Consider the following 13203-nt stretch of genomic DNA (forward strand, 5'->3'; position numbering starts at 1 on the left):
AGGGGGAAGAATTTACCCGATGCTCCCCAGCATGTCGTAAGAGGCGACTAACGGATTCTGTTTCTCCTTTTACCCTTGTTAAGTGTTTCTTGTATAGAATATAGTCCATTTTTGTAAAGATTTTAGTCAAGCAGTATGTAAGAAATGTTAATTAGTCCTTTGTACTGGAAACTTGCATTCTCCCAGTAAGGTAATACATTGTACTACGTTGCAAGCCCCTGGAGCAAATTTTTGATTAGTGCTTTTGTGAACAAGAAACAATTGACAAGTGGCTCTATCCCATCTCCCCCCTTTCCCCGTCGCGATATAACCTTCGTGGTTGAAAACGACGTTAAACACCAAATAAAGAAAGAAAGAAACGACGTTAAGCACCAAATAAAGAAAGAAAGATTATAAGGTAAAGGAAAATAAAATAATACATTAATAAATATAAAATAATCAATCAATTGATAAATCAATACCTAGACGAATAGATAATTAAATTACATTAGTTCATAAATTGATAAAGCCCAAAATAAAGTGGTGTGGTTGCTGCTGTTGTAGTTGTTTTGTTTGTTGTTGTTGTTGTCTTATGATAAGTTACGTGACAGTGTTGTACGTCCTGTAAACACACCTTGCTTGCAGGTATTAAAACTGAATGGTTTTATAATCAATGAGATGACTCACCCTCGTACATTCGGTTACCGGATAGCCATAAAGGTTGTCGGGACGTCAAAAAACGATTAATTACCTACCAACTCTCGTATATTACACCACTCCTGACATGATTTATGCGGCTCTCGAGTCTAACATGAGAATCAAGTCACATGATTTATTTTGTCTCTTTTGGGAGGGGTAAGAAGTGCCCTGGCTCATGTCATCTGCCATTTTCACGTGCACAGGTAGATGTATACAGATACATTGCATATATTATATATCGTTTTTCATTACCCGTGTATGACGTGAGCGCTTTACACTTGTACCATTGAATTACACTTGTACCATTGTACGATTTCATTTCAATGTGTAAATGACAGATGTTTTGGCCACAAACTGAGGCCTTCCTTACTTGAGGCCCAAGTTGACTTCGCGAAGACCGTTAGTGAAAACTCAGTGCCAAAGCATCGTGCAAGCAAGCTTCGTGAAGTGGACTTGAAGCGAAAAATTGACGCATGCTAAGGGGCTCCGCTCTACGGAACGCGGATCGTATCAACTGATGCAGGAAATTGACGCATCCAAAACCAAGAATTTGATGCATCGTTTGGATGCATCAGAATTCTCCGGTTTTCCCGGAAAGTGCCGAGCAAAAAGCAAAATTTGAACCGGAATACTGTGAATGAATGCAAATGCGCTAGTACCACGGGGGATAACCGATCAAAGGCCGAACGGATGCCGAAGGCCGCTCCTGACACGTGTGAAGGCAAGTTTTGTCTGTTTTCTAGGTATTGTTTGATTTATGTCGGGATTTAGGGTAAGATACTGATTCAGTGATGACTAAATTTGTTTCTCGATGCATAAAAAGTCAGGGAGCGATTGATATTTGCCCGTAAATAGCCTTCAAAGCTGAAAATGTCGGCGATCGAGCACCGGAAATGGCTGTTCGATGGGTTTTGCAAGTATGAGAAATGTGCTTTATTTCACCAAAATCAGCTCGTATTTGGTATGGGTACGGGATTCTAGAGGACGAAGGAGTAATAAGAGGTGCAAAGAAGTGCTATTTGGGAGTAGAATAAATCTTCCGAGCCAGTAGACAAGAGAAGGTCATATTTGAGAGATGCGCGTAGGCCGATCTTTCCGACAAGCGAATGATACAGCAGATTAATCATTCGTTTTGATCAGAAACATAGTCTCTAGTTTTTATGAATAGTTTTTTTAATTAAAACAATCACGAGAACTCTCATAATCCCTATCGCAGCATAAATAATAGGCAGTGCGTCGTCTGTGCCGCTGAAACTGCGCAGGTATATTTTGCCCATAATCCTTTTCGTGTGTATCCAGACCTGTTTACACTACACATTGAGCGTAGTAAACTACGATTTTGGTCCCCAAACTACGCAACTACGCATGCTTGTCTTATACTACGCAAACGTTTCGTTTCGACTACACATTTTGACATTTTGAATACGCAAAAACGCGATTGAGTTCCGATCCATAATTTGTACTAACCAGGGCCGGACTACCGGGGGGGTTATGGGGGTTGCGCAACCCCCCCCCCCCACCCCTAGCCTAAACATGTACCTCACTTATTTAAAACATTTTTTATTATTGTTTATTTTATGCCGTTTCGTGCAAGGAGCGTCCATTTTCCTATCTCAGAATATGACCTACCCATCAGCTTCAGGGGGCTTTGCCCCCTGACCCCCACAAGGGGCTCTGCCCCTTGACCCCGCCAGGGGGAACATCCCCCTGGACCACCACTGGCAACCCCCCCCCCCCCCCCTCCTCTTAGCCTAGTCCGGCCCTGCTAACCGGTTGTGTACTGCGTGCAAAACATGCCCGGCGCCCGCGAGAGTAGCGTAGTCAGTTGGTCTTGCTGCTGTTATTACAACTATCGCGGGCGTGTCAGCACATACTTTTCTGAACGCGGTCACTTCGTATCTCATTCTTTCCGGAGGGAAAAAAATGGCTACAGCGACGAACACGGATTCAGAAGACTTTGGCGATCAACCGCCACGGAGCAAAAAAAAGAAGCTTGGTCAAACTCCCAGCAAGGCTTTTCTGCCAAAGTACTATGAGGAGCATCCATGCCTAGTTTCGTGGAGAAAAGGGAAGCATTTTGCCCACTGCACTGTGTGCAACACGCTTTTTCAGAGAAGCACAGTGGGCTTTACGACCGTGTAACCGCCACAAGAAAAGCACTTCTCATGAGGAATTCGAGAAATCCCGACCAAAGCAGAGGAAAAATTGGACTGTTTTGTGAAGAAACCCGTGCCAGGGAAAGAAGACCAAGACAAGCTCACTTTTGAGAGATCGGTAACCAGAGCAGAGGCAATGACCTGCCATATTATTATTATTGCCGACGCAAACCTGTTCTGTTTATATGCAAATTTGCCTTCATGTTGATACACATACTCCCAGTCCCTACTTTTTGTGACTTGATATTCTCAGATTGTCACAGGTCTTGAATAGGGGGTCCCACTGTATATGAACTGCATACCCCTCAACATAGCTTTTTTTAAACAAATCAAATGTTCCAAACTAGTTAATAATTTTTTTCTTAACAAATAAACTTAATGCTTGGCTTGTATTTTTGTGGGGGCTTTGTTTGTATTTGTATGAGGAGTATTGTTCACATTGTAATAGTTTTGTTTGGAGTGTTGAGTGTTTGTTTTAGTACGGTATAAGTAACTGTTCTGTTTTGCGGTTTGGGTTGATCGAATTGAAATACTACACATTCACCTGCCAAACTACACATTTGCCTTATTTTCACACCCAAAACTACACATGGTACATTTCAGGGGTAGGCAGGTCTGTGTATCTGATGTAATTTGAACGTTGTCTCGGACAGGGCGACTGACACGTACTGTGGTTAAACCTTGCAGGATGTCCTTGTTCTAAGAAGTCCCAATATGTTGGGGGTTGTGATGTCTTGTGAAGCGAGGATGACTCAGCTGCTCTCTGCGTCTCACGTACAAAGCAGCTCAGTGTTGATGACGTGCGTTTGTTCTAAAAGTGAAAGCTCCGAGCAACAGACGTTGACAGAGAGAGAGACAGATTGGGATGTGGGTTGGGTTGGGCTTGGCCTTTTTGTCACCTCTACCCATTTTTGAAAGGGATAGTGGATAGGATGGAGGAGAGGATATGAGCGGTTTGTATCTCTCTCTCCCCTCTGTCTGTCTGGCTGTTTGTCTGGCTGTTTGTCTCTCTCCTCTGTCTGTCTGTCTGTCTGTCTGCCTCTCTCTCTCTCTCTCTCTCTCTCTCTCTCTCTCTCTCTCTCTTTCTCCCTGTCTCTCCCTTCACTCTCTCCCCCCCTCTCTCTCTGTATCTCTCCCCCCTCTGTCTCTCTGTCTCTGTCTCTGTCTCTGTCTCTCTCTCTCTCTCTCTCTCTCTCTCTCTCTCTCTCTCTCTCTCTCTCTCTCTCTCTCCAACGAAACCTTGCCCATAAAAACGTTCCCACCACCTGACCCCAACCGCCCCAACACCCACACCAAGAAGCCTACCCTGTTCGGCCCACAAATCACGGTCCACTGTCTATCTACAATATTGGAGTTGACCGGAGTGCAAAATGCATGCAGTTGGATGAACAGGATGGATGGATGGGTTTGGGAGATGAGGTTTAATCTGGAATCATATTGCCTTGCAAAGATATTGCACCGTCGTGTTTCTGTTTTAGCCTTGGCGTGTTGGTTGTTACTCGTTGCTATGATTCACGTTTGGACGGAACACTGACACAGCTCGTGTCCTTTTGCTCAACTATTCACTGAGTAGAATACACCCCTCTCCCTACTACCCCTCTCTCTCTCTCTCCCCCTCCCCCCCCCCCCCCCCCCCCCTACCGATCCTGTTTGCACTTCTTGCTATTCTCTTCTACCGTGGTACCTGCGATGTGAGTCCACTCTGCTAAAAGGACACCTAATGCAAACACCTTGTGGAGTCTCTTTTCCTCATCTTGACTCAAATATACCTATCATGTCATGAAAGGCCACCTCCAATGGAGGGACACTTTGGGCTGGTACCAAGGGTGTCCTTACAACACAGGTACCTCTGTAACTCCCTTCTATGGCCGTCTCAAACCTTCTCCTTCCCTCTGTCTTGACACCGCTAATCTTACGTCGCTGGGGCACATGTTTTTAACTCCTCTGGGCGTTAAAGATAAGATTCTTGTGAATTTCATATGAGGTGTACATGCATTAGTGCTAGCAACTGAATGTTACGACCTTGAAGCGTTTGCATCGGGACTTGAACTTGTTTATAAACTGTCTTATCTTCGGGAGAAGAGACACGTGGGTCTTGGATGTAAATTGTGCAATTCTTCTCAAGCTAGCTTTTTGTTTCGTTTATTAGGAATGGGGAGGGAAGGTAGGTATAGCGTGTGTGTGTGCTTGCAAGCGTGCGTGTGTGGTGAACAGGTGTGTGGGGTCTCATCAACAATTAAAGTGTGCATGTCTGCATTTCTCAGCAAAGTTTCTTTATTTCGGGGCTTACCGTCTCTGCCACACACAGAATGCTGTGGATGGGTACCCTACTATCAGATACGAAGCAAGAATTGTAAACCAGCTGTCTGATATAAAACGTTGCTTACAAATTGAACTTGCCAAGACTCATGAAAAGAAAGTTGGGTACAGAATCTAGTCTCAAATCTCTTCCCACCAGTTTTTTTCCAGAGACTCCCTGCCCCTCCTTGATAAGGACAGCAATTCCCCTGGGAAAGACCAAGTCGTTTTCAGATAGAAGCTTTGACCCACAGAGAACAATAGGTCAACATGACTAAAGAGAATGACTGGCTATTCCATTGGGTGATGTACACATAGTGCTTTCATTCTCAGATGGCATTTATTTTCCATGGCGGCTCTGTCTTGGAGAAAGTGCAAATCAATCTAGTTATTGCATCTTTGCTTCCCTTGTTTCTTGGGGAGGGAATGGGAGAAACTGAGATGTGTGTATGCTGGGCAGGGGAGGGGGGGGGGGTGTGTGAGTTAAAAGGAAGAATGAGTAATTTAATCACCGCCCCCCCATCCCAGCACAGTTTTCTTTCCTTTTCTTGTCTTGCATCTTCTCTAATTGTCTCTTTTCCTCCTTCCCTTCTTTGTTACATCTTCACCCCCACCCCCCTTGTATAAGCCGGGTTTTCTATGTTCTGAGCTTGAAATAGTGTTAGTTTTTACATTTAGTCAAGTTTTGACTAAATGTTTTAACATAGAGGGGGAATCGAGACGAGGGTCGTGGTGTGTGTCTGTCTGTTTGTGTGTGTGTCTGTGTGTGTGTGTAGAGCGATTCAGAGTAAACTACTGGACCGATCTTTATGAAATTTTACATGAGAGTTCCTGGGTATGGTATCCCCAGACGTTTTTTTCATTTTTTCGATAAATGTCTTTGATGACGTCATATCCGGCTTTTTGTAAAAGTTGAGGCGGCACTGTCACACCCTCATTTTTCAGTCAAATTTTTTGATTGACAATTTTGTAAAGCAATCTTTGACGAAGGCCGGACTTCGGTATTGCATTTCAGCTTGGTGGCTTAAAAATTAATTAATGACTTTGGTCATTAAAAATCTGAAAATTGTAATAACATTTTTTTTTTATATAAAATGATCCAAATTTACGTTTATCTTATTCTACATCATTTCCTGATTCCAAAAACATATAAATATGTTACATTCGGATAAAAAAACAATCTCTGAAAATTAAAAAATATAAAAATTATGATCAAAATTAAATTTCCAAAATCGATTTAAAAACAATTTCATCTTATTCCTTGTCGGTTCCTGATTCCAAAGACATATAGATATGATATGTTTGGATTAAAAACATGCTCAGAAAGTTCAAACGAAGAGAGGCACAAAAAAGCGTGCTGTGCATGCAGCACAGCGAAACCACTACCGCGCTAAACAGGCTCGTCAGTTTCACTCCGTTTTGCACAAGCGGCGGACTACGGTCATTGTGATAAAATGCAGTGCGTTCAGTTTCATTCTGTGAGTTCCACAGCTTGACTAAATGTTGTTATTTCGCTTTACGCGACTAGTTTCTGTGTTTTTGTCTTTCTGTTCCCTGCTATTTGCCACTGTGAGAAACAGTAGTGTTTTGGGTAATGTCCTGTCAGATTCTGCTTCTGGTGGGCATTACGAACAAGGGAAAGCTGACATCAGTTGTGTGTGTGTGTGTCTGTCTGTATGTATGTATGTCTGTGTCTGTATGTATGTATGTATGTATGTCTGTCTGTGTGTGTCTGTCTGTGTGTCTGTCTACTGTGATTTTATGCAATTCCAAGCAAAGGGTGCAACTTTGTTTTCTGAAAATGAGACCTTTGTTTGTTACATGTGAATCTTTCACACAGTTTGGGCTGTACTGCAACATTCCTTCTTCTTCTTGGCTTCACAGGCACTGAAACATTCAATTTTAACCATTCTGAATTTATGTATTTGCAGCCTCTCTGGGAGCCGTTCCTGCCAGAGTTTGGAGCGTACGTGGAGGTGGCGTTCTCGTACTCGGCCCACCTGTGGCCCTGGTCCGGCTACCTGGCTGTCTCCATCACCGCCTCCAAGGCTGCGGCCTCCTGGGAAGGCATGGCCAAGGGGCAGGTCACTCTCACCATTGAGTCGCCCCCAGACTCTGTAAGTAGCCTCGGAACTTTAAATACAAATGTAATTGGGGACCAAAGTCGTTTGTACATTTCATCGCCTCTTACTTTCTCAGCGGCAGCTTTTATCTGCATAACTCTTGCTTTCTCTTAGTGTTGTCTTGATTTCCAGTGATTACCTCCCCTTGTTTTGTTTTTAGATCTTGTCCTATGGACTGTTTTTTTGTTGTCAAAAGCAAAGTTTAGCAAAGCATAGTACTACCACTAGAACACTTAGAAAAAGAGGTTTTGGGAGTGTTGAGTTAATAGGGAAAGGATTGAATGTGTAGGGTCATAAACTGTTGTTTTTAATGTGAAGATAAATAAGGAGAGAATGTGCATCACAAAAGGAGAAGAAAAATAAACAGATTAACACTTTCGTGACGGGATGCGACTATATTAGTAATAGCGCTGCAACGCCCACGGACGGGAAGCGACTATTTTAGTATTAGACATACAAGGTACACGACTCGTGATTGCTTCCCGGTTTTTGAAGCTTGCAAATAAATTGAGTTGTTTCCCTTGATACACTTGGCGTCCCCTTCTGCCATTTGCAAATCCGCCTGATTTGTGTGCGTTTTTGAGGAAAAAAAATGAATCAAAGGCGAGCCTTGTCTCGGGAGGAGATTCTTCGGATGTTGGACCTAGAGGATCCCGTAGAGCATGATTCGGACGTATCGTTTTCGCCTCACGAAAGCGATACAAGCAGTGAAAGTGAGGAAGAAACAGTCCCGTTGTTGCTAGTACGAGTCGGCAAACTACACGTGGTTGGCGGTGATACTGCTAGACGAACATGTATCTCGGAATCGTGCAGGAGCTATGGGGGCGTGGCAGCACTGATAACAATGGATGGCTGGAGCCTTCAAATCCTTTTGGAATTGTTCATAGGTGTACAGTTGGTACTTTGTTGTGAAAATGTGACTTATATTCAATATGGATTACCTAGACATCATTTGGTGAGTGTTAGATCTACAGTTTTGTTTCATTTGAGTCAGGATGCTGTGAGTGAATGCGTGATTTGCTTGTTTTTTTCTTTGTACTGTCTCCTTATTTCTGTGTACAATGTTAACAATATTTCAGCTAATTCATAGGTTTTACACCTTGTTTGGTTATAACATTATTTATAATACTTTCTGTTAAAAAATAACTTTTAAAAAAAGCAGTAGAAAATAAAACACACACAAAAAAACGTTAAAAAACACAAATTATCCCCCTTTCACCCCCCTTTCACCCCCCTTTGCTAAAACAAATCGCGTGACAAACTTATAAATAGCACGACTGAACTGGGCATCCATTTTTGAATTAGTACACACAATTTGGTGGTGATTGGACTTAATTCAAGCTTGCTAGACAGATTTCTTTACAGTTACTGATTTTTGGGAAGTTTCTTGGTGGCAAGCTTGGGCAGGCAGGACGTAAACGCCGTGGCAGTGCTAGTCACAATAGTGTTAAACGTTAAACTTTGTTTTCTGCTGGACGTTTTAGGGCCTGGGGTGGACAGAAGAGATTCCATGTCCGTCAGAAGAAACTGTTCACTGTCAAGGCGAATGATTCACTGTTGTAGCTGGCATCTGTGTGTGTTATGATCTGATTTCACACTGACAGGATGAAGAGGAGCCGAGACAATCGACAGTAACGCTGCCCATCCGAGTGAAGATTAGATCCACCCCACATAGAAGGTGAGAGCACAGTCTCCTCTTTGCCAAACCTTCACAAACATGTTCCAAAAGCCATGCTGTAGAGGCTACGGTGGAACAAGGATTGCGAATCAGAAAACGACAGCTGAAGATTTGTTCCCGATTGAGAATTTAAATCTCAGTTCATTGCAGGGCAAATGTTATGGTTACAGTGGAACCTCCCTGATGAGACTCTCTAATTTAACACTCCCTCCTTGTTTTCACCGACTTTCTGTTCATAACCTTTGCAAATTTACCGTACCCCTATTTTAAGACTCCCTCCCTTTTTGACTCACATGCGAAGCAAAAGTGAGTCTATGTACTCACCCGAGTCGTCCGTCCGTCCGTCCGTCCGGACGTCCGTCCGTCCGGACGTCCGTCCGGAAAACTTTAACGTTGGATATTTCTTGGACACTATTCAGTCTATCAGTACCAAATTTGGCAAGATGGTGTATGATGACAAGGCCCCAAAAAACATACATAGCATCTTGACCTTGCTTCAAGGTCAAGGTCGCAGGGGCCATAAATGTTGTCTAAAAAACAGCTATTTTTCACATTTTTCCCATTTTCTCTGAAGTTTTTGAGATTGAATACCTCACCTATATATGATATATAGGGCAAAGTAAGCCCCATCTTTTGATACCAGTTTGGTTTACCTTGCTTCAAGGTCAAGGTCACAGGAGCTCTTCAAAGTTGGATTGTATACATATTTTGAAGTGACCTTGACCCTGAACTATGGAAGATAACTGTTTCAAACTTAAAAATTATGTGGGGCACATGTTATGCTTTCATCATGAGACACATTTGGTCACATATGATCAAGGTCAAGGTCACTTTGACCCTTATGAAATGTGACCAAAATAAGGTAGTGAACCACTGAAAGTGACCATATCTCATGGTAGAAAGAGCCAATGAGCACCATTGTACTTCCTATGTCTTGAATTAACAGCTTTGTGTTGCATGACATGGATGAACATGCATTTTGGTAGAAAAAATGTGTAAAGCAGTTCTTAGTGTATGATGTCATTGCTATGTAAAGGTCAAGGTCAAGCATGTGAGTCGTATGGGCTTTGCCCTTCTTGTTACAGTTAGTCAAGTTTTGACTAAATGTTTTAACATAGAGGGGGGAATCGAGACGAGGGTCGTGGTGTATGTCTGTGTGTGTGTGTGTGTGTGTATGTCTGTCTGTGCGTGTGTGTGTGTAGAGCGATTCAGAGTAAACTACTGGACCGATCTTTATGAAATTTGACATGAGAGTTCCTAGGTATGATATCCCCAGACGTTTTTTTCATTTTTTGGATAAATGTCTTTGATGACGTCATACCCGACTTTTTGTAAAAGTTGAGGCGGCACTGTCACACCCTCATTTTTCAATAAAATTGATTGAAATTTTGGCCAAGCAATCTTCGACGAAGGCCGGACTTTGGTATTGCATTTCAGCTTGGAGGCTTAAAAATTAATTAATGACTTTGGTCATTAAAAATCTGAATTGTAATTAAAATTATCATTTTATAAAATGATCCAAAATTACGTTCGTCTTATTCTTCATCATTTTCTGATTCCAAAAACATATAAATGTGTTATATTCGGATTAAAATGAAGCTCTGAAAATTAAAAATATAAAAATTATGATAAAAATAACATTTCCGAAATTGATTTAAAAACAATTTCATCTTATTCCTTGTCGGTTCCTGATTCCAAAAACATATAGATATGATATGTTTGGATTAAAAACACGCTCAGAAAGTTAAAACGAAGAGAGGTACAGAAAAGCATGCTAATGCAGCACAGCGCAACCACTACCGCGCTAAACAGGCTCGTCAATTTCACTGCGTTTTGCACGATCGGCGGAGTACGGTCATTGTGAAAAATGCAGTGCGTTGAGTTTGATTCTGTGAGTTCCACAGCTTGACTAAATGTAGTAATTTCGCCTTACGCGACTTGTAAGACCTGACTTTCTCCCATTTGTTGAGGTCTTACAAGGAGGTTCCACTGTACAAGAAAAGGGCACTGAGGTGTCAAGAGCATGGTATCACGAGTCCAATCTCAACTAGTCCTTGTACATTTTACTCTACTGTGCATATTAGATCGCCGTAAAGAACGTGCAGATGTGCATAGCAGCGTGAGGTAATCGTTAGACAAGCGTTTATCACAGGAAGTCCTGTGTACTGGTTCATTTCCGATTCCCATTTGCACGCTGGGCATCTTGATGTATACTGTGTCAACATTTTTTACTGGTAATTCATTTTCAGAGATGTTCGTTGAGGGAAGGAAGGAAGATTACACTGGTATGAACTTTGATCCAGGATGTAATATTTTATGTAGGCATGTGAATCGTACTGAAGAAATAGACAGGCATAGCTACAAACAAACAGGTACATATTTACTCACACACATGCAAACACACACACACACACACACACACACACACACACACACACACACACACACACACACACACACACACACACACACTTGTGCACAAAAAGATGCACACATGCATGCATTCATGCATGAACACATGCTCACACGCTCACACACACACACACACACACACACACACACACACACACACACACACACACACACACACACACACACACACACACACACACACACACACACACAGTATGACAACAGAACCTTGTGGGGGGGCTAAGAGAGTGGCAACTGAGATTGGGTCACCCTGTACTTGATTCCACACTGTGTGTTGTTGCAGTAAGCGTATTCTGTGGGACCAGTTCCACAACCTGAGGTACCCGCCGGGCTACTTCCCTCGTGACAATCTCCGCATGAAGAATGACCCCCTGGACTGGTCAGTGCAACTGTTGTTTGTGTGTTTCTTTGTTGCTTACCTTTGGATTTGTGAGATTTCCTCTGCAGTGACGTGTGTGTGTTCCTCTCTCTCTCTCTCTCTCTCTCTCTCTCTCTCTCTCTCTCTCTCTCTCTCTCTCTCTCTCTCTCTCTCTCTCTCTCTGTCTCTCTCTCTCTCTCTCTCTCTCTCTCTCTCTCTCTCTCTCTCTCTCTCTCTCTGTCTCTCTCTCTTCGCCAACCATCTTCTCCATCCCACGCCACTTGATCCCCCTCTCCTGGTTGTCCAATGACAAAGTGTAAGATATTTGTGTGTGCTGTTGTCAGGAATGGCGATCACATCCACACCAACTTCAGGGACATGTACCAGCAACTGCGAAGCAGCGATTATTACGTGGAAGTGCTTGGTGAGTTGAGACTCTAGTTTTTAAGAGTGACACTGATTGTGTTGATACATGTATACATGTGTGCTTGCAGACTCAAAGAGTCACACATGGCACACAGACTTGCCTATGCATATGCACATGTATGAACACATGCTCATGCATGCATTCACACACACACACACACACACACACACACACACACACACACACAGACACACACACACACACACACACACACACACACACACACACACACACACACACACACACACACACACACACACATATGAAACAGAAGAGCAGTGCAGGGGTCATGTATACTTCAATACTTCAGCGTACACTGAATACCATGAGCTTTTCTGAATGAATAAAAAAAGAAATGTTTCATGCTTGATTATTTTTCTTCTGATAAGCTGAGGGCATGTTTTCTGCTTTGTGTATACATGTCCTTTCCCCTCGCACCTTCTACCCCCCATTTTGTATGTTGCAAACCTTGTACCGTATTTCCGGGACCATAAGGCGCTTCGTTCTCTATAAGGCACACCCCCCTCTTTTTAAAAAAAATCTCAAAAAAACATACACTAGGCGCAGTCACTATATGAGGCGCAGTCACTATATAAGGCGCAGTCACTATATGAGGCGCAGTCACTATATAAGGCGCAGTCACTATATAAGGCGCAGTCACAATATAAGGCGCAGTCACTATATGAGGCGCAGTCACTATATAAGGCGCAGTCACTATATGAGGCGCAGTCACAATATAAGGCGCAGTCACTATATAAGGCGCTGTCACTATATAAGGCGCAGTCACTATATAAGGCGCAGTCACTATATAAGGCGCTGTCACTATATAAGGCGCAGTCACTATATAAGGCGCTGTCACTATATAAGGCGCAGTCACTATATAAGGCGCAGTCACTATATAAGGCGCTGTCACTATATAAGGCGCAGTCACAATATAAGGCGCTGTCACTATATAAGGCGCAGTCACTATATAAGGCGCAGTCACTATATAAGGCGCTGTCACTATATAAGGCGCAGTCACTATATAAGGCTCAGTCACTATATAAGGCGCA

The 13203-nt window shown here is 42.9% G+C and overlaps 1 protein-coding gene across 1 annotated transcript in view; it reads left to right on the plus strand.

The window, feature by feature from the left end:
- LOC138959419 (membrane-bound transcription factor site-1 protease-like) overlaps positions 1-13203 on the plus strand; it is a 78955-nt gene that overhangs the window by 48645 nt on the left and 17107 nt on the right. Inside the window, exons 17-20 of the mRNA XM_070330902.1 lie at positions 7064-7249; positions 8860-8933; positions 11650-11745; positions 12069-12148. Coding sequence (XP_070187003.1) covers positions 7064-7249; positions 8860-8933; positions 11650-11745; positions 12069-12148 — 436 coding nt within the window. The remainder of the gene's footprint in view (positions 1-7063; positions 7250-8859; positions 8934-11649; positions 11746-12068; positions 12149-13203) is intronic.

This window comes from Littorina saxatilis, linkage group LG1 (genome assembly GCF_037325665.1).
Source record: "Littorina saxatilis isolate snail1 linkage group LG1, US_GU_Lsax_2.0, whole genome shotgun sequence".
Taxonomy (NCBI): domain Eukaryota; kingdom Metazoa; phylum Mollusca; class Gastropoda; order Littorinimorpha; family Littorinidae; genus Littorina; species Littorina saxatilis.